The sequence below is a fragment of the Oncorhynchus mykiss genome, chromosome 21, assembly GCF_013265735.2.
Source record: "Oncorhynchus mykiss isolate Arlee chromosome 21, USDA_OmykA_1.1, whole genome shotgun sequence".
Taxonomy (NCBI): Eukaryota; Metazoa; Chordata; class Actinopteri; order Salmoniformes; family Salmonidae; genus Oncorhynchus; species Oncorhynchus mykiss.
The window spans coordinates 13,257,546-13,279,218 of NC_048585.1; the positions used below are offsets into that span (position 1 = coordinate 13,257,546).

A 21,673-nucleotide genomic window follows, 5' to 3' on the forward strand; every position below is an offset into this window, starting at 1 on the left:
GCACGGCTGGCACAAAGGACTGGCACAAACAACTGACACAAACGACTGGCACATTACAGCAGAGGGGGCTTCGTTACCACATCATCCCAGGGTAATCAAATCCAATGTAAGGAGCCGGCTCCAATCTAATATCAGTCAAGCTCCGGATAGTGTGTGTGTGAGGGTTAATCTAATATCAGTCAAGCTCCGGATGGTGGGTGTGTGAGGATAAATGTGGTTATTGCATATTTTAGTTACTCAATACAGATTTTGGGTGACAGTCCTAATCATCTCCACTGACTGGTTATTTCATACAGCTGTCAGATAGGGCAAGTTTTACACAAACCTTGGAAACTTGGGAAATATACAGTCTCTCTCCTATGTTAATGCACTTGTGTTTTACTTGATTTCCCCTGTTTCTCAGTGTGAAGAGGACTTCATTAATAGTCATGTATTTTGCAGCTTTAGCAGAGAGGGCAAGCTTCTTATTGGGGCTGGAGAATTCCTACATTGAATCGTCTTGCTGTATGTTTTTAAATGAAAACTTTATTCCACCATTGTATTAATTCCACCATTGTATTAATTCCACCATTGTATTAATTTTCTTGAAGACAAATACAGAAACACAGGGAACTCTGGTCTGCAAAAATACAACCCGGTTCAAAAATACACAAATAGAATAGCCAAGAGGATTTTTTTTCAGACATTAATTAAAATTAATTCAGCATTAGTATAATGTGTCAACCAGTAGCATCCACAGCTTGGTAGCTAAGAATTCACCACTACCACTATGACTTCATCATACGTGAGCCCAGCAGTGCAACAATGCGGGAGGACGTTGTTGTCGACAGGCTACAATGGGAGCTCTGTCTATCGTGTCTGAGGCTCTTCACAGAGCCAAACTAGAAACTGTGGGTGCATCCCAAATAGCATCTCTATTACATAAATAGTGCACTACGTTTGACCAGGGTGCCATTTAGGATGAATCCCATGTCCCTGCTCCAGGGCTGAGATTGTAGACTTTAGAGGAAAGGACATTGTGACGATCCTCAACAATTGATTGAAGCGGCGACACTACCCCTGTCACATTGAAGGTGATTGAGAGGGTGGCTGTGTCGAGACGGTTAAAGGCAGAATGGAACGATAATAAAAGTCGCAAGAAAAAGTGAAGGGTCTTTTTCAGAGCTGAAATCTCTTGGAGCGTAAATGGACTGTCCATAAAAAAAGTATTTTGGGAAGTGTACCATATTTATGGAGAACACGAGGGAAAGAGAGATGGAGGCAGAAAGGGGAGAGAGAGAAAGAGAGAGCGACTGAGACAGATGGAGGCGGTCAGGAACTTCAGCTTTGTGAAGGAGAGAACAGAGATAGATCAAAGGTTAGCAATCCCCTGGCAGAACCTTTTTAACAGGTCAGCTGTTTCCCCTTTTAACAGGACATCCGTCAAGCCCTCTTTTTTTTATAATGAGAGATTAAAAGGGTCCATGTGGGGTACAACTGACATAACAGGCCTGTAGGTGTTCCCTCGTCAGTTCTAGAATAGTCTACTGTGTAGACACATGAAAGGGTTGCCCCCACCCCCCCAAAAAATGTCCTCCCATGGCCTTCATGTAGGAAGAATGGAAATTGGATGAGGGTTTGGAGCAAATCCATGGCAATGAGCAATGAGATAGAAACTCGAACTCGAACAGAGATGCACAGCTTCAATCCTCCACAGACCAGCTGATTTTCATTCATTTAACTAGGCACATATTTCTACCTGGGAGAGGTGTGTGAGCTGCCAATGGATAACATTCATCAAGTAAGTGGGAGAGAGAAAGGAAAAGCAGCAGGACTGTAGAATACGACGGCCAGAGTTGTGACTAGAGAATGATCCTATCCAACTGCATTTATAGTCGGTGAAAACACTGTTCCAACTATCCAGCTGCTCACGGCAACTTCAGGTCAATTATCTATTCTAGGGGAATTCAACTCTTACCCTACGAGGTCCAGGGTACTGCTGGTTTTTCTGGTCAACCTGATAATTAATTGCACCCAGCTGGTATCCCAGGTCTAAATCAGTCTCTGGTAAGAGGGGAACAATAACAACAAGTAGTGGAACTGGCTTTGAGGTCCAGATTTGAATGAGAGGGATATGTGGCATCATAGTGACACCCAGGGACACTCCCCAGCCTCGCGTCATGAACCTTCATATGTCACATCATTACCAGACCAACTGATCCTCATCTCATAAGAATAGTATTGACAGCTGGAGCTGGCAAATCCAATAACCGACCGGTGCAATAAAACAGGGCAGATGTTGAACAGTGTAGCCACAAAGGAACTCACGCCTACACTTCACACCAGGTATACACGATCCATCGGAGAGTGCTAATACCAGACTGTATTAACAATGACAGTGTCGGGCGAACGAGGTTAATGGGATGGGCGCATGCTGCGTGTCCCTCAACCGTCCGTCTTGCACACTGCCAACAGATTGGCCCCAGATGGTGCCGGGCTGCTTCACGAGTCCTTAACCAACACCTAACTCTGTTATACCTTGCATGTGACCATTGGACCATGTGACCATTGGACCATGTGACCATTGGACCATGTGCCGGGGAACCAACCAACCTCACTTCAACTGACTAATGCAGCCTGAGGCTCTCTCTGAGGGAAAATACTAGGTTAGTGCTGCTCATGGAAAGTGACTAATGCAGCCTGAGGCTTTCTGAGGGAAACTACTAGGTTAAAGTGCTGCTGGGGGAAAGTGACTAATGCAGCCTGAGGCTCTCTCTGAGGGAAACTACTAGGTTAAAGTGCTGCTGGGGGAAAGTGACTAATGCAGCCTGAGGCTCTCTGAGGGAAACTACTAGGTTAAAGTGCTGCTGGGGGAAAGTGACTAATGCAGCCTGAGGCTCTCTGAGGGAAACTACTAGGGTAGTGCTGCTCAGGGAAAGTGACTAATGCAGCCTGAGGCTCTCTGAGGGAAACTACTAGGGTAGTGCTGCTCAGGGAAAGTGACTAATGCAGCCTGAGGCTCTCTCTGAGGGAAACTACTAGGTTAAAGTGCTGCTCAGGGAAAGTGACTAATGCAGCCTGAGGCTCTCTGAGGGAAACTACTAGGTTAAAGTGCTGCTGGGGGAAAGTGACTATTGCAGCCTGAGGCTCTCTGAGGGAAACTACTAGGGTAGTGCTGCTGGGGGAAAGTGACTAATGCAGCCTGAGGCTCTCTGAGGGAAACTACTAGGGTAGTGCTGCTCAGGGAAAGTGACTAATGCAGCCTGAGGCTCTCTGAGGGAAACTACTAGGTTAAAGTGCTGCTCGGGGAAAGTGACTAATGCAGCCTGAGGCTCTCTGAGGGAAACTACTAGGGTAGTGCTGCTCAGGGAAAGTGACTAATGCAGCCTGAGGCTTTCTCTGAGGGAAACTACTAGGTTAAAGTGCTGCTGGGGGAAAGTGACTAATGCAGCCTGAGGCTCTCTCTGAGGGAAACTACTAGGTTAAAGTGCTGCTGGGGGAAAGTGACTAATGCAGCCTGAGGCTCTCTGAGGGAAACTACTAGGTTAAAGTGCTGCTGGGGGAAAGTGACTAATGCAGCCTGAGGCTCTCTGAGGGAAACTACTAGGTTAAAGTGCTGCTGGGGGAAAGTGACTAATGCAGCCTGAGGCTCTCTGAGGGAAACTACTAGGTTAAAGTGCTGCTCAGGGAAAGTGACTAATGCAGCCTGAGGCTCTCTCTGAGGGAAACTACTAGGGTAGTGCTGCTCAGGGAAAGTGACTAATGCAGCCTGAGGCTCTCTCTGAGGGAAACTACTAGGTTAAAGTGCTGCTCAGGGAAAGTGACTAATGCAGCCTGAGGCTCTCTCTGAGGGAAACTACTAGGTTAAAGTGCTGCTGGGGGAAAGTGACTAATGCAGCCTGAGGCTCTCTGAGGGAAACTACTAGGTTAAAGTGCTGCTCAGGGAAAGTGACTAATGCAGCCTGAGGCTCTCTGAGGGAAACTACTAGGGTAGTGCTGCTCAGGGAAAGTGACTAATGCAGCCTGAGGCTCTCTGAGGGAAACTACTAGGTTAAAGTGCTGCTCAGGGAAAGTGACTAATGCAGCCTGAGGCTCTCTGAGGGAAACTACTAGGTTAAAGTGCTGCTCAGGGAAAGTGACTAATGCAGCCTGAGGCTCTCTCTGAGGGAAACTACTAGGTTAAAGTGCTGCTCAGGGAAAGTGACTAATGCAGCCTGAGGCTCTCTGAGGGAAACTACTAGGTTAAAGTGCTGCTCAGGGAAAGTGACTAATGCAGCCTGAGGCTCTCTGAGGGAAACTACTAGGGTAGTGCTGCTCGGGGAAAGTGACTAATGCAGCCTGAGGCTCTCTCTGAGGGAAACTACTAGGTTAAAGTGCTGCTGGGGGAAAGTGACTAATGCAGCCTGAGGCTCTCTCTGAGGGAAACTACTAGGTTAAAGTGCTGCTGGGGGAAAGTGACTAATGCAGCCTGAGGCTCTCTGAGGGAAACTACTAGGTTAAAGTGCTGCTGGGGGAAAGTGACTAATGCAGCCTGAGGCTCTCTGAGGGAAACTACTAGGTTAAAGAGCTGCTGGGGGAAAGTGACTAATGCAGCCTGAGGCTCTCTGAGGGAAACTACTAGGTTAAAGTGCTGCTCAGGGAAAGTGACTAATGCAGCCTGAGGCTCTCTCTGAGGGAAACTACTAGGGTAGTGCTGCTCAGGGAAAGTGACTAATGCAGCCTGAGGCTCTCTCTGAGGGAAACTACTAGGTTAAAGTGCTGCTCAGGGAAAGTGACTAATGCAGCCCGAGGCTCTCTGAGGGAAACTACTAGGTTAAAGTGCTGCTCAGGGAAAGTGACTAATGCAGCCTGAGGCTCTCTGAGGGAAACTACTAGGGTAGTGCTGCTCAGGGAAAGTGACTAATGCAGCCTGAGGCTCTCTCTGAGGGAAACTACTAGGTTAAAGTGCTGCTCAGGGAAAGTGACTAATGCAGCCTGAGGCTCTCTGAGGGAAACTACTAGGTTAAAGTGCTGCTCAGGGAAAGTGACTAATGCAGCCTGAGGCTCTCTGAGGGAAACTACTAGGGTAGTGCTGCTCGGGGAAAGTGACTAATGCAGCCTGAGGCTCTCTCTGAGGGAAACTACTAGGGTAGTGCTGCTCAGGGAAAGTGACTAATGCAGCCTGAGGCTCTCTCTGAGGGAAACTACTAGGTTACAGTGCTGCTCAGGGAAAGTGACTAATGCAGCCTGAGGCTTTCTCTGAGGGAAACTACTAGGTTACAGTGCTGCTCGGGGAAAGTGACTAATGCAGCCTGAGGCTCTCTCTGAGGGAAACTACTAGGTTACAGTGCTGCTCAGGGAAAGTGACTAATGCAGCCTGAGGCTCTCTGAGGGAAACTACTAGGTTAAAGAGCTGCTGGGGGAAAGTGACTAATGCAGCCTGAGGCTCTCTGAGGGAAACTACTAGGTTAAAGTGCTGCTCAGGGAAAGTGACTAATGCAGCCTGAGGCTCTCTCTGAGGGAAACTACTAGGGTAGTGCTGCTCAGGGAAAGTGACTAATGCAGCCTGAGGCTCTCTCTGAGGGAAACTACTAGGTTAAAGTGCTGCTCAGGGAAAGTGACTAATGCAGCCTGAGGCTCTCTCTGAGGGAAACTACTAGGTTAAAGTGCTGCTCAGGGAAAGTGACTAATGCAGCCTGAGGCTCTCTGAGGGAAACTACTAGGTTAAAGTGCTGCTCAGGGAAAGTGACTAATGCAGCCTGAGGCTCTCTGAGGGAAACTACTAGGGTAGTGCTGCTCGGGGAAAGTGACTAATGCAGCCTGAGGCTCTCTCTGAGGGAAACTACTAGGTTAAAGTGCTGCTGGGGGAAAGTGACTAATGCAGCCTGAGGCTCTCTCTGAGGGAAACTACTAGGTTAAAGTGCTGCTGGGGGAAAGTGACTAATGCAGCCTGAGGCTCTCTGAGGGAAACTACTAGGTTAAAGTGCTGCTGGGGGAAAGTGACTAATGCAGCCTGAGGCTCTCTGAGGGAAACTACTAGGTTAAAGAGCTGCTGGGGGAAAGTGACTAATGCAGCCTGAGGCTCTCTGAGGGAAACTACTAGGTTAAAGTGCTGCTCAGGGAAAGTGACTAATGCAGCCTGAGGCTCTCTCTGAGGGAAACTACTAGGGTAGTGCTGCTCAGGGAAAGTGACTAATGCAGCCTGAGGCTCTCTCTGAGGGAAACTACTAGGTTAAAGTGCTGCTCAGGGAAAGTGACTAATGCAGCCTGAGGCTCTCTCTAAGGGAAACTACTAGGTTAAAGTGCTGCTGGGGGAAAGTGACTAATGCAGCCCGAGGCTCTCTGAGGGAAACTACTAGGTTAAAGTGCTGCTCAGGGAAAGTGACTAATGCAGCCTGAGGCTCTCTGAGGGAAACTACTAGGGTAGTGCTGCTCAGGGAAAGTGACTAATGCAGCCTGAGGCTCTCTCTGAGGGAAACTACTAGGTTAAAGTGCTGCTCAGGGAAAGTGACTAATGCAGCCTGAGGCTCTCTGAGGGAAACTACTAGGTTAAAGTGCTGCTCAGGGAAAGTGACTAATGCAGCCTGAGGCTCTCTGAGGGAAACTACTAGGGTAGTGCTGCTCGGGGAAAGTGACTAATGCAGCCTGAGGCTCTCTCTGAGGGAAACTACTAGGGTAGTGCTGCTCAGGGAAAGTGACTAATGCAGCCTGAGGCTCTCTCTGAGGGAAACTACTAGGTTACAGTGCTGCTCAGGGAAAGTGACTAATGCAGCCTGAGGCTTTCTCTGAGGGAAACTACTAGGTTACAGTGCTGCTCGGGGAAAGTGACTAATGCAGCCTGAGGCTCTCTCTGAGGGAAACTACTAGGTTACAGTGCTGCTCAGGGAAAGTGACTAATGCAGCCTGAGGCTCTCTGAGGGAAACTACTAGGTTAAAGAGCTGCTGGGGGAAAGTGACTAATGCAGCCTGAGGCTCTCTGAGGGAAACTACTAGGTTAAAGTGCTGCTCAGGGAAAGTGACTAATGCAGCCTGAGGCTCTCTCTGAGGGAAACTACTAGGGTAGTGCTGCTCAGGGAAAGTGACTAATGCAGCCTGAGGCTCTCTCTGAGGGAAACTACTAGGTTAAAGTGCTGCTCAGGGAAAGTGACTAATGCAGCCTGAGGCTCTCTCTGAGGGAAACTACTAGGTTAAAGTGCTGCTGGGGGAAAGTGACTAATGCAGCCCGAGGCTCTCTGAGGGAAACTACTAGGTTAAAGTGCTGCTCAGGGAAAGTGACTAATGCAGCCTGAGGCTCTCTGAGGGAAACTACTAGGGTAGTGCTGCTCAGGGAAAGTGACTAATGCAGCCTGAGGCTCTCTCTGAGGGAAACTACTAGGTTAAAGTGCTGCTCAGGGAAAGTGACTAATGCCTGCCTGAGGCTCTCTGAGGGAAACTACTAGGTTAAAGTGCTGTTCAGGGAAAGTGACTAATGCAGCCTGAGGCTCTCTGAGGGAAACTACTAGGGTAGTGCTGCTCGGGGAAAGTGACTAATGCAGCCCGAGGCTCTCTCTGAGGGAAACTACTAGGGTAGTGCTGCTCAGGGAAAGTGACTAATGCAGCCTGAGGCTCTCTCTGAGGGAAACTACTAGGTTACAGTGCTGCTCAGGGAAAGTGACTAATGCAGCCTGAGGCTTTCTCTGAGGGAAACTACTAGGTTACAGTGCTGCTCGGGGAAAGTGACTAATGCAGCCTGAGGCTCTCTCTGAGGGAAACTACTAGGTTACAGTGCTGCTCAGGGAAAGTGACTAATGCAGCCTGAGGCTCTCTGAGGGAAACTACTAGGTTAAAGTGCTGCTCAGGGAAAGTGACTAATGCAGCCTGAGGCTCTGTGAGGGAAACTACTAGGGTAGTGCTGCTCAGGGAAAGTGACTAATGCAGCCTGAGGCTCTCTCTGAGGGAAACTACTAGGTTAAAGTGCTGCTGGGGGAAAGTGACTAATGCAGCCTGAGGCTCTCTCTGAGGGAAACTACTAGGGTAGTGCTGCTGGGGGAAAGTGACTAATGCAGCCTGAGGCTCTCTCTGAGGGAAACTACTAGGGTAGTGCTGCTCAGGGAAAGTGACTAATGCAGCCTGAGGCTTTCTCTGAGGGAAACTACTAGGTTAAAGTGCTGCTCAGGGAAAGTGACTAATGCAGCCTGAGGCTCTCTGAGGGAAACTACTAGGGTAGTGCTGCTCAGGGAAAGTGACTAATGCAGCCTGAGGCTCTCTCTGAGGGAAACTACTAGGTTAAAGTGCTGCTCAGGGAAAGTGACTAATGCAGCCTGAGGCTCTCTGAGGGAAACTACTAGGTTAAAGTGCTGTTCAGGGAAAGTGACTAATGCAGCCTGAGGCTCTCTGAGGGAAACTACTAGGGTAGTGCTGCTCGGGGAAAGTGACTAATGCAGCCCGAGGCTCTCTCTGAGGGAAACTACTAGGGTAGTGCTGCTCAGGGAAAGTGACTAATGCAGCCTGAGGCTCTCTCTGAGGGAAATTACTAGGTTACAGTGCTGCTCAGGGAAAGTGACTAATGCAGCCTGAGGCTTTCTCTGAGGGAAACTACTAGGTTACAGTGCTGCTCGGGGAAAGTGACTAATGCAGCCTGAGGCTCTCTCTGAGGGAAACTACTAGGTTACAGTGCTGCTCAGGGAAAGTGACTAATGCAGCCTGAGGCTCTCTGAGGGAAACTACTAGGTTAAAGTGCTGCTCAGGGAAAGTGACTAATGCAGCCTGAGGCTCTGTGAGGGAAACTACTAGGGTAGTGCTGCTCAGGGAAAGTGACTAATGCAGCCTGAGGCTCTCTCTGAGGGAAACTACTAGGTTAAAGTGCTGCTGGGGGAAAGTGACTAATGCAGCCTGAGGCTCTCTCTGAGGGAAACTACTAGGGTAGTGCTGCTGGGGGAAAGTGACTAATGCAGCCTGAGGCTCTCTCTGAGGGAAACTACTAGGGTAGTGCTGCTCAGGGAAAGTGACTAATGCAGCCTGAGGCTTTCTCTGAGGGAAACTACTAGGTTAAAGTGCTGCTCAGGGAAAGTGACTAATGCAGCCTGAGGCTCTCTCTGAGGGAAACTACTAGGTTAAAGTGCTGCTCGGGGAAAGTGACTAATGCAGCCTGAGGCTCTCTGAGGGAAACTACTAGGTTAAAGTGCTGCTCGGGGAAAGTGACTAATACAGCCTGAGGTTCTCTGAGGGAAACTACTAGGTTAAAGTGCTGCTGGGGGAAAGTGACTAATGCAGCAGCCTGAGGCTCTCTCTGAGGGAAACTACTAGGGTAGTGCTGCTCGGGGAAAGTGACTAATGCAGCCTGAGGCTCTCTGAGGGAAACTACTAGGTTAAAGTGCTGCTGGGGGAAAGTGACTAATGCAGCCTGAGGCTCTCTGAGGGAAACTACTAGGTTAAAGTGCTGCTGGGGGAAAGTGACTAATGCAGCCTGAGGCTCTCTGAGCGAAACTACTAGGTTAAAGTGCTGCTCGGGGAAAGTGACTAATGCAGCCTGAGGCTCTCTCTGAGGGAAACTACTAGGGTAGTGCTGCTCAGGGAAAGTGACTAATGCAGCCTGAGGCTCTCTCTGAGGGAAACTACTAGGTTAAAGTGCTGCTCAGGGAAAGTGACTAATGCAGCCTGAGGCTCTCTGAGGGAAACTACTAGGGTAGTGCTGCTCAGGGAAAGTGACTAATGCAGCCTGAGGCTCTCTCTGAGGGAAACTACTAGGTTAAAGTGCTGCTCAGGGAAAGTGACTAATGCAGCCTGAGGCTCTCTCTGAGGGAAACTACTAGGTTAAAGTGCTGCTGGGGGAAAGTGACTAATGCAGCCTGAGGCTCTCTGAGGGAAACTACTAGGTTAAAGTGCTGCTCAGGGAAAGTGACTAATGCAGCCTGAGGCTCTCTGAGGGAAACTACTAGGGTAGTGCTGCTCAGGGAAAGTGACTAATGCAGCCTGAGGCTCTCTCTGAGGGAAACTACTAGGTTAAAGTGCTGCTCAGGGAAAGTGACTAATGCAGCCTGAGGCTCTCTGAGGGAAACTACTAGGTTAAAGTGCTGCTCAGGGAAAGTGACTAATGCAGCCTGAGGCTCTCTGAGGGAAACTACTAGGGTAGTGCTGCTCAGGGAAAGTGACTAATGCAGCCTGAGGCTCTCTCTGAGGGAAACTACTAGGGTAGTGCTGCTCAGGGAAAGTGACTAATGCAGCCTGAGGCTCTCTCTGAGGGAAACTACTAGGGTAGTGCTGCTCAGGGAAAGTGACTAATGCAGCCTGAGGCTCTCTCTGAGGGAAACTACTAGGTTAAAGTGCTGCTGGGGGAAAGTGACTAATGCAGCCTGAGGCTCTCTGAGGGAAACTACTAGGTTAAAGTGCTGCTCAGGGAAAGTGACTAATGCAGCCTGAGGCTCTCTGAGGGAAACTACTAGGGTAGTGCTGCTCAGGGAAAGTGACTAATGCAGCCTGAGGCTCTCTCTGAGGGAAACTACTAGGTTAAAGTGCTGCTCAGGGAAAGTGACTAATGCAGCCTGAGGCTCTCTGAGGGAAACTACTAGGTTAAAGTGCTGCTCAGGGAAAGTGACTAATGCAGCCTGAGGCTCTCTGAGGGAAACTACTAGGGTAGTGCTGCTCAGGGAAAGTGACTAATGCAGCCTGAGGCTCTCTCTGAGGGAAACTACTAGGGTAGTGCTGCTCAGGGAAAGTGACTAATGTAGCCTGAGGCTCTCTCTGAGGGAAACTACTAGGGTAGTGCTGCTCAGGGAAAGTGACTAATGCAGCCTGAGGCTCTCTCTGAGGGAAACTACTAGGTTACAGTGCTGCTGGGGGAAAGTGACTAATGCAGCCTGAGGCTCTCTCTGAGGGAAACTACTAGGTTACAGTGCTGCTCAGGGAAAGTGACTAATGCAGCCTGAGGCTCTCTCTGAGGGAAACTACTAGGTTACAGTGCTGCTCAGGGAAAGTGACTAATGCAGCCTGAGGCTTTCTCTGAGGGAAACTACTAGGTTACAGTGCCGCTCAGGGAAAGTGACTAATGCAGCCTGAGGCTCTCTCTGAGGGAAACTACTAGGTTACAGTGCTGCTCAGGGAAAGTGACTAATGCAGCCTGAGGCTCTCTCTGAGGGAAACTACTAGGTTAAAGTGCTGCTGGGGGAAAGTGACTAATGCAGCCTGAGGCTCTCTGAGGGAAACTACTAGGTTACAGTGCTGCTCAGGGAAAGTGACTAATGCAGCCTGAGGCTTTCTCTGAGGGAAACTACTAGGGTAGTGCTGCTCAGGGAAAGTGACTAATGCAGCCTGAGGCTCTCTCTGAGGGAAACTACTAGGTTACAGTGCTGCTCAGGGAAAGTGACTAATGCAGCCTGAGGCTCTCTCTGAGGGAAACTACTAGGTTAAAGTGCTGCTCGGGGAAAGTGACTAATGCAGCCTGAGGCTCTCTGAGGGAAACTACTAGGGTAGTGCTGCTCAGGGAAAGTGACTAATGCAGCCTGAGGCTCTCTGAGGGAAACTACTAGGTTAAAGTGCTGCTCAGGGAAAGTGACTAATGCAGCCTGAGGCTCTCTGAGGGAAACTACTAGGTTAAAGTGCTGCTGGGGGAAAGTGACTAATGCAGCCTGAGGCTCTCTGAGGGAAACTACTAGGTTAAAGTGCTGCTCTGGGAAAGTGACTAATGCAGCCTGAGGCTTTCTCTGAGGGAAACTACTAGGTTAAAGTGCTGCTCAGGGAAAGTGACTAATGCAGCCTGAGGCTCTCTCTGAGGGAAACTACTAGGTTAAAGTGCTGCTCGGGGAAAGTGACTAATGCAGCCTGAGGCTCTCTGAGGGAAACTACTAGGTTAAAGTGCTGCTGGGGGAAAGTGACTAATGCAGCCTGAGGCTTTCTCTGAGGGAAACTACTAGGTTAAAGTGCTGCTCAGGGAAAGCTGGCATCACTGCCTCAAGTCTCTGTGAAAATAAAGATAATCACTTTATTATCCCCACGGGGAAAGTTTGTTTACGGCTCTGTGCATACATTAAAACACATCATCAAGCATAGACGAAGGACATATGGAAACAATTACAGACAACTAATTCAATCATAATATATATTTTTTTAAATTCTTGAGCTATTCTATGATTCATCTGTAAAACTATACATCAGTACAGTGCCAACTACAGAGACACTGGGGCTTCTTAGACTCCAGCGACTTCAGAAGGACAGTGAACTGAGTCCACGTCATGTCTGCGTTCCGCTGGTGTGCTGCGGTTGACTAGCGACGCCAGAAATTAGCTTTATCTTTCTGCTGAACAGAGCCTTTTACGATCCAGGCTGTCATTCTCTGTCAGACCATCATTTCTTCACCAACGACTAAAGAAGAAGAAGGAAACTGCTCCGTTCAAGGGCCCTGTTTGTGCACATCTAAGTCCCCTGGCTGCTCCATATACAATTAGAGAAGTGTCGCTGTCAGAAAGCCTTAGGTTTAACAGTGGAAGAGAAGCGTGAAACATGCCGTGAGATGAAAGAGACGCTTAAAAGACGCGGAGCTCCGACGTGATGTCTTAATGAACAGCGTGTGAGTTCCTCCCCACATGGCTAACCCAGTGTAAAGAGACATAATCAGGCTGTAATCCCTTTACACTGCCTTGTCCTTGAGAGAATCTCAATGGCATTTTCTTGATTCATCGCCTCCTCTCTCCTCGCCTCCTTCTCAAAACCTGTTGGATGAAATGGGCAGAGGAACCTGCCCTCTGACCATCTCATCCAATGGGTTTTGAGGAGACCAACAAAAAAAAACACCCAGGAGACATGTACTTACTATGACTGAGATATGTGGTTTTCCCACCAAACGATTTTAAGATTAATGCACTAACTGTAAGTGCCTCTGAGCGGCTGCTAAATGACTCAAGTGTAAATGAGAGAGGATGTGCTAGGAAACACATTTGAGATTCTTCTTCTCTTGTTTGGCTCAGCCTGCCTCTGAAGAGAGCTCGTCCAGTCTCCCCACTGAGACAATATTGTACTGCGGGTCAGGATGTGGTCTACAGAAACTCCCAGTCTCAGTTCCCAGCAAACCCAACCCCAAAACACCCCAAGCGGCATGTTTGGAGAAAGGCTTGCTCGGAATTCCAGAATCGACCACCGAGAATGGCATGCCCCTTGGAATCGCTACCATCCCTCACATGTAAAGTATTCAAGGTTTCCTCCCACATTTCTCCCCCCTGGTACCCCAATTGGCAGGGATGCCCTACCTCTTGCTTTTTCACTAATGGAGAACAAATGTGTTGGGGTCAATTGATGCTCACTACTGGCTAGCTGGCCTTAGATGAGCGTTTAGCCACTTTCCAGGCAGATGAATTAGCCGACCTGAGCAGAGTCAGATCAATGGGAGAGAGTCTATTATGCAATTCAGTCGGTGAAGTATAGCTGGAGCCGTGTTGGAGAGAAGTCTGTTCCTCCGACTTCCTCAGGCAATAAGAGATGCTCCTCTCCTGCTGAAAATAGTTTATTCTGTGTTGTTCAGCTACACAGCTACAATCTCCAAAAAGCTCAATGAACAAGACTTAAGGAATTAGTCATTTCTCCGCTCAGTGGCGGTGATATAGACGGAGTGACTCACTTTACATTAAAGAGCCCTTAGTACAGTGTAATTACTCCAGTTAGTAATGTAATTACTCAGTTTTACACTGTACTTCACCCTGTAGCTTAGGGTAAGGGTTGCTGCTGTAAGTCCTATGAAACAATGAGTAACCTGACCCTGTGGCTTAGATTAAGGGTTGCTGCTGTAGATCCTATGAAACAATGAGTAACTTCACCCTGTGGCTTAGATTACGGGTTGCTGCTGTAGGTCCTATGAAACAATGAGTAACTTCACCCTGTAGCTTAGGGTAAGGGTTGCTGCTGTAGGTCCTATGAAACAATGAGTAACTTCACCCTGTGGCTTAGATTAAGGGTTGCTGCTGTAGGTCCTATGAAACAATGAGTAACTACAATATTATTAAATTGTACTTAATAGATTTTACACAGTGATAGCAACACTAACGTAACGTGTTAGGGAATTGGACGTTTGCCTAATATGGATATCCATAGTCACTGCAATGCCATGTTAACAGTGTTCCATTTCCTTCTTCAGTTTCCCTCACATCATCCCATCCTGTCAATCGTCCACTATCAAGCTGAATGGTATGTAAAGCCATTCGGGTGCCCCTCACAGCACCTATGCTTCCCATCAACAGTTGAATGCAGGGCTCTCCAAACCTGTTTCTGGAGAGCTACCCTCCTGTAGGTTTTAACTCCAACCATGACCCTGGAGAGATACCCTCCTGTAGGTTTTAACTCCAACCCTGTTCCTTGAGAGCTACCCTCCTGTAGGTTTTCACTCCAACCCTGTTCCTGGAGAGATACCATCCTGTACGTTTTAACTTCAACCCTGTTCCTGGAGAGCTACCCTCCTGTAGGTTTTTAACTCCAACCATGTTCCTGGAGAGCTACCATCCTGTAGGTTTTAACTCCAACCCTGTTCCTGGAGAAATACCCTCCTGTAGGTTTTAACTCCAACCCTGTTCCTGGAGAGCTAACCTCCTGTAGGTTTTAACTCCAACCCTGTTCCTGGAGAGATACCCTCCTGTAGGTTTTAACTCCAACCCTGTTCCTGGACAGATACCCTCCTGTAGGTTTTAACTCCAACCCTGTTCCTGGAGAGCTACCATCCTGTAGGTTTTAACTCCAACCCTGTTCCTGGAGAGCTACCCTCCTGTAGGTTTTAACTCCAACCCTGTTCCTGGAGAGCTACCGTCCTGTAGGTTTTATAGCAGAGGCAACATCTGACACACTTGTGGAGCCGTGTTGCACTGAGCAGCTCCGGAGAGAGGAAAACATTGGTCCTCAGAACTGGGTGGATTTATGGCAAGCCACTGAGGGTCAAAGGGCAATTCAGGAACAACTGAGGTAACAGAGGATAATTGGAGGTGATGTGGCATACAGGTTTTCAGAGTGTGTTTTATCGCCGCAGAGTGTGTTTTATGTTCCCCCTCCATATACCCCGAGCCACAAGCAGACGTGTTTCCTCGAAGTCAAGTTCCCCTCCCCACCACAGGGGCTGGCACGCCCTCTGAGGCTCATGCTGGATCAATGGGCTTTGAGTGACTGAGACAAAGAGTGAACACACACACACACATACACACACGCACACATGCACACACACACACCCACACACACATACACACATACACATAATTAGGCACCTCCTCCAGCACAAATCCTTTAGGGACAGGGGTGGCTGGCGTCTGGACCTGCATTTCTGTGGGCTTGTAGGGGAGAGCCCTTAGTGACCAGTGTGTCACAGTGGACCAGACCCAGCTCTAGCCACAAACACAGGGCTTTGGCCAAACACCAACCCTGTTGGGCTTACTGTAAGACAGAAGCCTAGTCTGTAATCCCCCCTCAGAATCCATTAAAACTACACTCAGACTACACGGCAATACAGCTAGCTAAGTCGATTTTAATTACACTAGTGTAAAAGATGCCAAAACAGACGGACAAAGTGAGAGAACCCACTGAATTATAGTAGTTAGATTGAGAGGTAATCGTCAAGCTGTGGGCTGTGTGCAATTAGACGTTATGCATTTAGAGTCACATCATTGAAAGAGTATATTCTTGGCTAAGAGATGTATGCAATTAGGACCATAGCAGTCAGCCTTCTGTGGTCTCTGAATAGTACTGTTAGGTTTCCTGCAAAACAATCAAACATGTTCATGACAGTACCCTGAAAGACCTACAAAACATGTCCTCAAGCATACAGACTCTCAACCTGACCAACGCTTCAAAACCATGACAGTACCCAGAAAGACCTACAAAACATGTCCTCAAGCACACAGACTCTCAACCAGACCAACGCTTCAAAACCATGACAGTACCCTGAAAGACCTACAAAACATGTCCTCAAGCACACAGACTCTCAACCAGACCAACGCTTCAAAACCATGACAGTACCGTGAAAGACCTACAAAACATGTCCTCAAGCATACAGACTCTCAACCAGACCAACGCTTCAAAACCATGACAGTACCCTGAAAGACCTACAAAACATGTCCTCAAGCACACAGACTCTCAACCAGACCAACGCTTCAAAACCATGACAGTACCCTGAAAGACCTACAAAACATGTCCTCAAGCACACAGACTCTCAACCAGACCAACGCTTCAAAACCATGACAGTACCCTGAAAGACCTACAAAACATGTCCTCAAGCACACAGACTCTCAACCAGACCAACGCTTCAATAGCGTGACAGTACCCTGAAAGACCTACAAAACAGGTCCTCAAGCACACAGACTCTCAACCAGACCAACGCTTCAAAACCATGACAGTACCCTGAAAGACCTACAAAACATGTCCTCAAGCACACAGACTCTCAACCAGACCAACGCTTCAAAACCATGACAGTACCCTGAAAGACCTACAAAACAGGTCCTCAAGCATACAGACTCTCAACCTGACCAACGCTTCAAAACCATGACAGTACCCTGAAAGACCTACAAAACATGTCCTCAAGCACACAGACTCTCAACCAGACCAACGCTTCAATAGCGTGACAGTAAAAATAAAAGCAGAAATAATACTATCAGCTCCACAAAAAGAAAGATGAACTAGCAGACTCACCATGTGTGATTGACTCCTGGGGCTGACATTGATGTCCTCCACTTTCTCATTAGCTGGAAGAAGAACAAAAACAACAAAAAAATGAAGTGTGAAACCTTCCCACAACAAGAAGTGCCTAAACACACAGTGGAGCACCAGTGACCCTTCTGAATTAGGGGACTTCTAGTCTAGTCTAGTGGAGGAGCCCTTACAGAGCTCAGCGACAGGGGGAGCATGGATCTCTCTCGCTCTCTGTGTGTGTGTGTGATTCTGTGTGTGTGTGTGTGTGTGTGTGTGTGTGTGTGTGTGTGTGTGTGTGTGTGTGTGTGTGTGTAGGAATGCCCCCTGCCCAACCACGAAGCAGTGAAAGTTTGGGGAAAGAAAAGTCTCTGCTAATTCATCAGCTGCTGCCTGAGTGTTACTGACGCGGGATCTCGGGCCATTGTCTGTTGTGGAGAGCAGGGGTAAAGTTTCAAGACAGCCCAGGAGGTGGGAAAAAGAGAGAGGCAGAGCATCAACACCAGCCTCTCTAGGCTAGCTAAAAGATACACATGGGAGACACATGGTTCAATAGAGCAGGACTAGTTTACAGTCTGTGTGTAGTGGGCTGCCAGGGCTGGAGCTCCTCTCCTGACAGAGACCAGTCGGAAATGAAGATAAAGCCTTTGTGTTCCGTCTAAATGCCTACACCGTTACGTTTTATAGCTGGGTAAATGGAGAGTTTCCCTCAGCCTAACAAGCGAGGTTAAGTCAGGAGTGTGTGTGTGTACATGTGTGTGGGTGTGCTTGATTGCGTCTGTGCGTGTTAGTTTATATCAGTGCCTGTGTGTGTGTTTGCGTCAGTGCCTGTGTGTGTGTGTTTATAACAGAGGCTGTGTGTGTGTGTGTGTGTGTGTGTGTGTGTGTGTGTGTGTGTGTTTGCGTCAGCGAGTGTGTGTGTGTGTTTGCGTCAGTGCCTGTGTGTGTGTGTTTATAACAGAGGCTGTGTGTGTGTGTGTGTGTGTGTGTGTGTGTGTTTGCGTCAGCGAGTGTGTGTGTGTGTTTGCGTCAGTGCCTGTGTGTGTGTGTTTATAACAGAGGCTGTGTGTGTGTGTGTGTGTGTGTGTGTGTGTGTGTGTGTGTGTGTGTGTGTGTGTGTGTGTGTGTGTGTGTGTGTGTGTGTGTGTGTGTGTGTGTGTGTGTGTGTGTGTGTTCTCTCACCTATGATCTGGATGATTTCTGCCAGCAGAACTCCGTCAGCAATGTCTATGGTCAGGTCCTTGATGAGTCGAGGGCAGCCAGACTTGGTCAGGTAGTGGTTGGCCCAGTCTGTATAAATCTACAACATAGAGGACAATATGGGGTAAGGCTAGGATCTATAACTGTAGACAAAGAGAAAGGAGAGAGAGAGAGAGACCGATGGAGGCTGGCAGGATCTTCAGCTTTATCAGCGAGAGAGAGACAGAGACAGAGAGAGATATACAGAGAGCGAGAGATATACAGAGAGAGAGAAAGGCAGAGAGAGAAGAGAGAGAAAGACCGAGAAAGAAAGAGAGAGAAAGAGAGAAATAGAGACAGAAAGAGAGAGAAAGAGAGAAATAGAGAGAGAGAGAGGCATAGACAAAGAGGGAGACAGAAACAGTGAGTGAAAGAGAGAGGGTGCGAGAACGAAAGAGAGAGAGAGCGAAAGAGAGAGAAAGAGAGAGAGGGAGAGAGTGAAAGTTCAACACGTTGATCTGACTAATTTAAAGATGGGAAGCTTAGTGCTTGGCATTTCCTATTTGAGGTATGAGTCAGGTTTGTTTTAGTACCGCGGTCACTGCTGACCTCGACCACACAGAATAACAAACACAGGCTTCCTTAGTCCTCCTATATCCCAGAATCAGACGGCCCAGTTCCATCTCAACATAAGTAGCACACAGCGCGCCAGTGAGTATTAACCAAACAGTGGATTCCCAATACATCTCTCCAACACAAACACAAATATTTGATCAAAGACAGACGCTCACAACATGAGGATGACTCGCTGGGTTTATGAGCTCACTCTGCAGGACTGGGAAGGAGATCAGATCAGCCTTTTAAAGAAGAGATCCGACCTGCTACTAACGCATCACCAGCGGGACGTTTAACTGCTGTTACTGAAGGTCTTTCAATAGAATCCATAAACCCAGGACGCTGCCAGTATAGTGGTATCGTGGCTAGGAAACAAAACAGCAAACGGACTTAACTTCTTTAGGAAAACAGCCCTAATGAAACATCATTATGTTGTCATCCAGAATCACATGTATTTATTTATGTGCTATAGCACACAATATTTTACATACAGCAGGTTGTTAAAGGACCAAAGAGTGTGTTCTGCTTCATGTTTTCATTTTTGCCATGGAAAACATATTGTGATACTGGTATCATCACGGCCCTCAAACCAATAGGTTGATTTGTTAGCTATGTACTGTACTGGTGATTGAAACTAACAGCTGCAGAGATTTTGACCAGGTCTGTTAGGGGCATTACTTCTGCGGTTTATCCTTGCATTCCTACAACTCTCTTCAGGCAGTCCCCTATCTATCTCGCTGCACACTCATTTTGAGGGGATCATCTTTTCATACTATCTATCTGCCTGCAGGAGGAGGGAACCACAGGGAGGGCAGGAGGAACTGTGTCTGCAGCGTTTTCATGGAAATACTCAGAGACAGAAGGGCTCTTCTTCTTCTTCTTCCCTGACAGACTTTATTTCCACTGGGTTCTCTAGGGGGTACTTTGAAAAAGGCGTACCTCAGGGGTCCGTTGTGGAGCCACTCAAAGATGCCCACGACCATACCAGAGCCTCACTCTCTTCTTGTTATCCTCAGATTAATTCAGAAAAGCGAGGGCTGTTTTTTTTCTTCATATCCTACGTGTGTTTGTTTGAGAACTCCACCAGCATGAGGAATTTTCAATGTCAAAATCCGCTTAGAAATGCAAGGGCCTCTGTGGAGGGGTTTTGTCTGTGACTTTCAGTCCACTGGTGGCCTACTAATAACGCCATTGACTGAGACTCAGTTAAAACCACTTCAATATCACCAAAGGGGCAGTTTTAAAAGGAACACTTGATAGAGAGGTTAAAAGATGTACATATATGCAGATTATAGGCACTTCACATCTACCAGCCTATGGTTCCCATTTCCCAGCAACTCCCTCATAAAAACCAAGCTCCTTATTAGGAAATGATTCCTTTTCCCCCCTCTGCCTCACACATTGCTCCCAATTAACGGTGTTTCTCTCTCTTTCAGGGAACAGGGCACGTATCCTTCAAAGACGCCTTCTTTCAAAGGTTTTGTCTGTTGTGGTTTTGTTCGCCGGTTTCTCTCTGATGAGGGAGGCATTAAAGAGAACCAGGGAGAGGTGGGAAGCACCTTCATTAGACACACACACACACACACACACACACACACACACACACACACACACACACACACCGGAGTACAGTACACACACTCTTAAACCAGGTCCCACTAGGCCGCACCACCACTACTGCCTGAGGAGGGGGAACAACCACAGTGTGGAGAAGAGCCTCACATTCCGACACCTCTGGTCACGGAAGCCGCGGGAAATACTATGATGGCCGAGGGATATGGAGAACGGACTGGGTTCATCACATCTCTACTAATTGCTGCGACAGATAATACCAAGTATGCACCGGGGCGGCCAGGGGCCGGGGTTTGGAATGCCAGGGGGGTACAGGAAGTGACAGAAACTTCCTCAAAGAGAGGAGCCTGCAGAGGAGGAAGGTGCTCTTGATCCTCTGCACCTCTGCAGCACTTTCCTCCCTCTCTTCCCCCTTTCCCAAAAAATAAGTGTGAATCAGGAGAGTGCCGCATTGACACAATCACAGGGAGCGAGGGAGAGAGGGAGAGAGAGTTTCCTCTGCCAGGGATGTCTCTGGTAAAAGGGGAGTGTTCAATCAGCTTTTTGACACGAGGGGAGGTGTGCCTCATCAAGACGGATTCAATTAAATTCACCACAAGCCATTGTTTTGGTGAGAGAGAAACTGACTGCAACCGCATCTGTCAACTGGAGGAAACATTTGGAGTTGTTTGTTAGGGTTTTTCTGTCCAGCCAAACTTGAATTCCCACCGCCCAGCCAAACAAACAACATGCTCAACACTAGAATTAAATGTTGCTTATTCTCTAATGATGATTGTATAAATTGCCATCACATTCAGAAATGCTGGAATAATTGACAATCTGAAAAGCTTGCGTGGCTCCATGGTGTTAAACTACATTCCACTAGTCCTACGCCACAAAATGGCACCCTATGCGGTATAGTGCACTACTTTTGACCAGACCATATGGGCCTGCTCAAAAGTAGTGCACTAAATAGGGAATACGGTGCCATTTTGGGACACATACTATGAAGTAAATGGGTCTGACAGAAAAGAGAAAATGATTACAAGGCAGTCTCTAAACCAGATAATGTCACGGAGGGAAAAAGTAAGGACACTGTAAGGACACTGGTTCAAGGTGACTCTATACCCCCAGTGCATTCATTACAGCAACGTTAGACATTCCAGCCCGTGTGTGATCTGAACCTACACACAAACCACAACAACAGATTGACAAAGAACTTGCCTAGCCAACTTCTTTATTTCATTTCAAACTCAACTAGGCAGCCAGCCTGAACCTACCCGTGTCTGTGACACTGACGGTGAACATTAACAGCTTCTCATTCATTCTCCTCTTCCCTTTGTCTTCACTGTTGTTTCTATTCATTCGGTCTCTTTAAGCCCCTTAAATAGAGACTCACTGTTCAACATTTCGTGCGTCACTGTCTCAGTTTCCCCGACTCATTATTTTCTTTTCTTGCTAACAGCTCTGACTTGCAATTCTATTCAGCTAACAAACGGTGTCGGGCAACGTCAGAACACTGACTTGCAACGGCATGTCTAACAGAAGCCCTAACCTCAGCCGTGCCACTCTCAACGTTCATAGAGAATAATGACATCAGGACAGGGCACACACACACACACACACACACACACACACACACACACACACACACACACACACACACACACACACACACACACACACACACACACACACACACACACACACACACACACACACACACACACACACACACACACACACA

General features: G+C 48.0%; 1 protein-coding gene across 13 annotated transcripts in view; it reads right to left on the reverse strand.

The window, feature by feature from the left end:
* Positions 1-21,673, reverse strand: part of LOC110500961 (neuron navigator 3) — a 508,233-nt gene that overhangs the window by 156,878 nt on the left and 329,682 nt on the right. For all 13 annotated transcript variants that reach the window (XM_036956987.1, XM_036956988.1, XM_036956980.1 and 10 more), the window contains 2 exons: positions 17,764-17,881; positions 16,585-16,637 (listed from right to left, as the gene is read on the reverse strand). In XM_036956987.1, the coding sequence (XP_036812882.1) occupies positions 16,585-16,637; positions 17,764-17,881 (171 nt within the window). The remainder of the gene's footprint in view (positions 1-16,584; positions 16,638-17,763; positions 17,882-21,673) is intronic.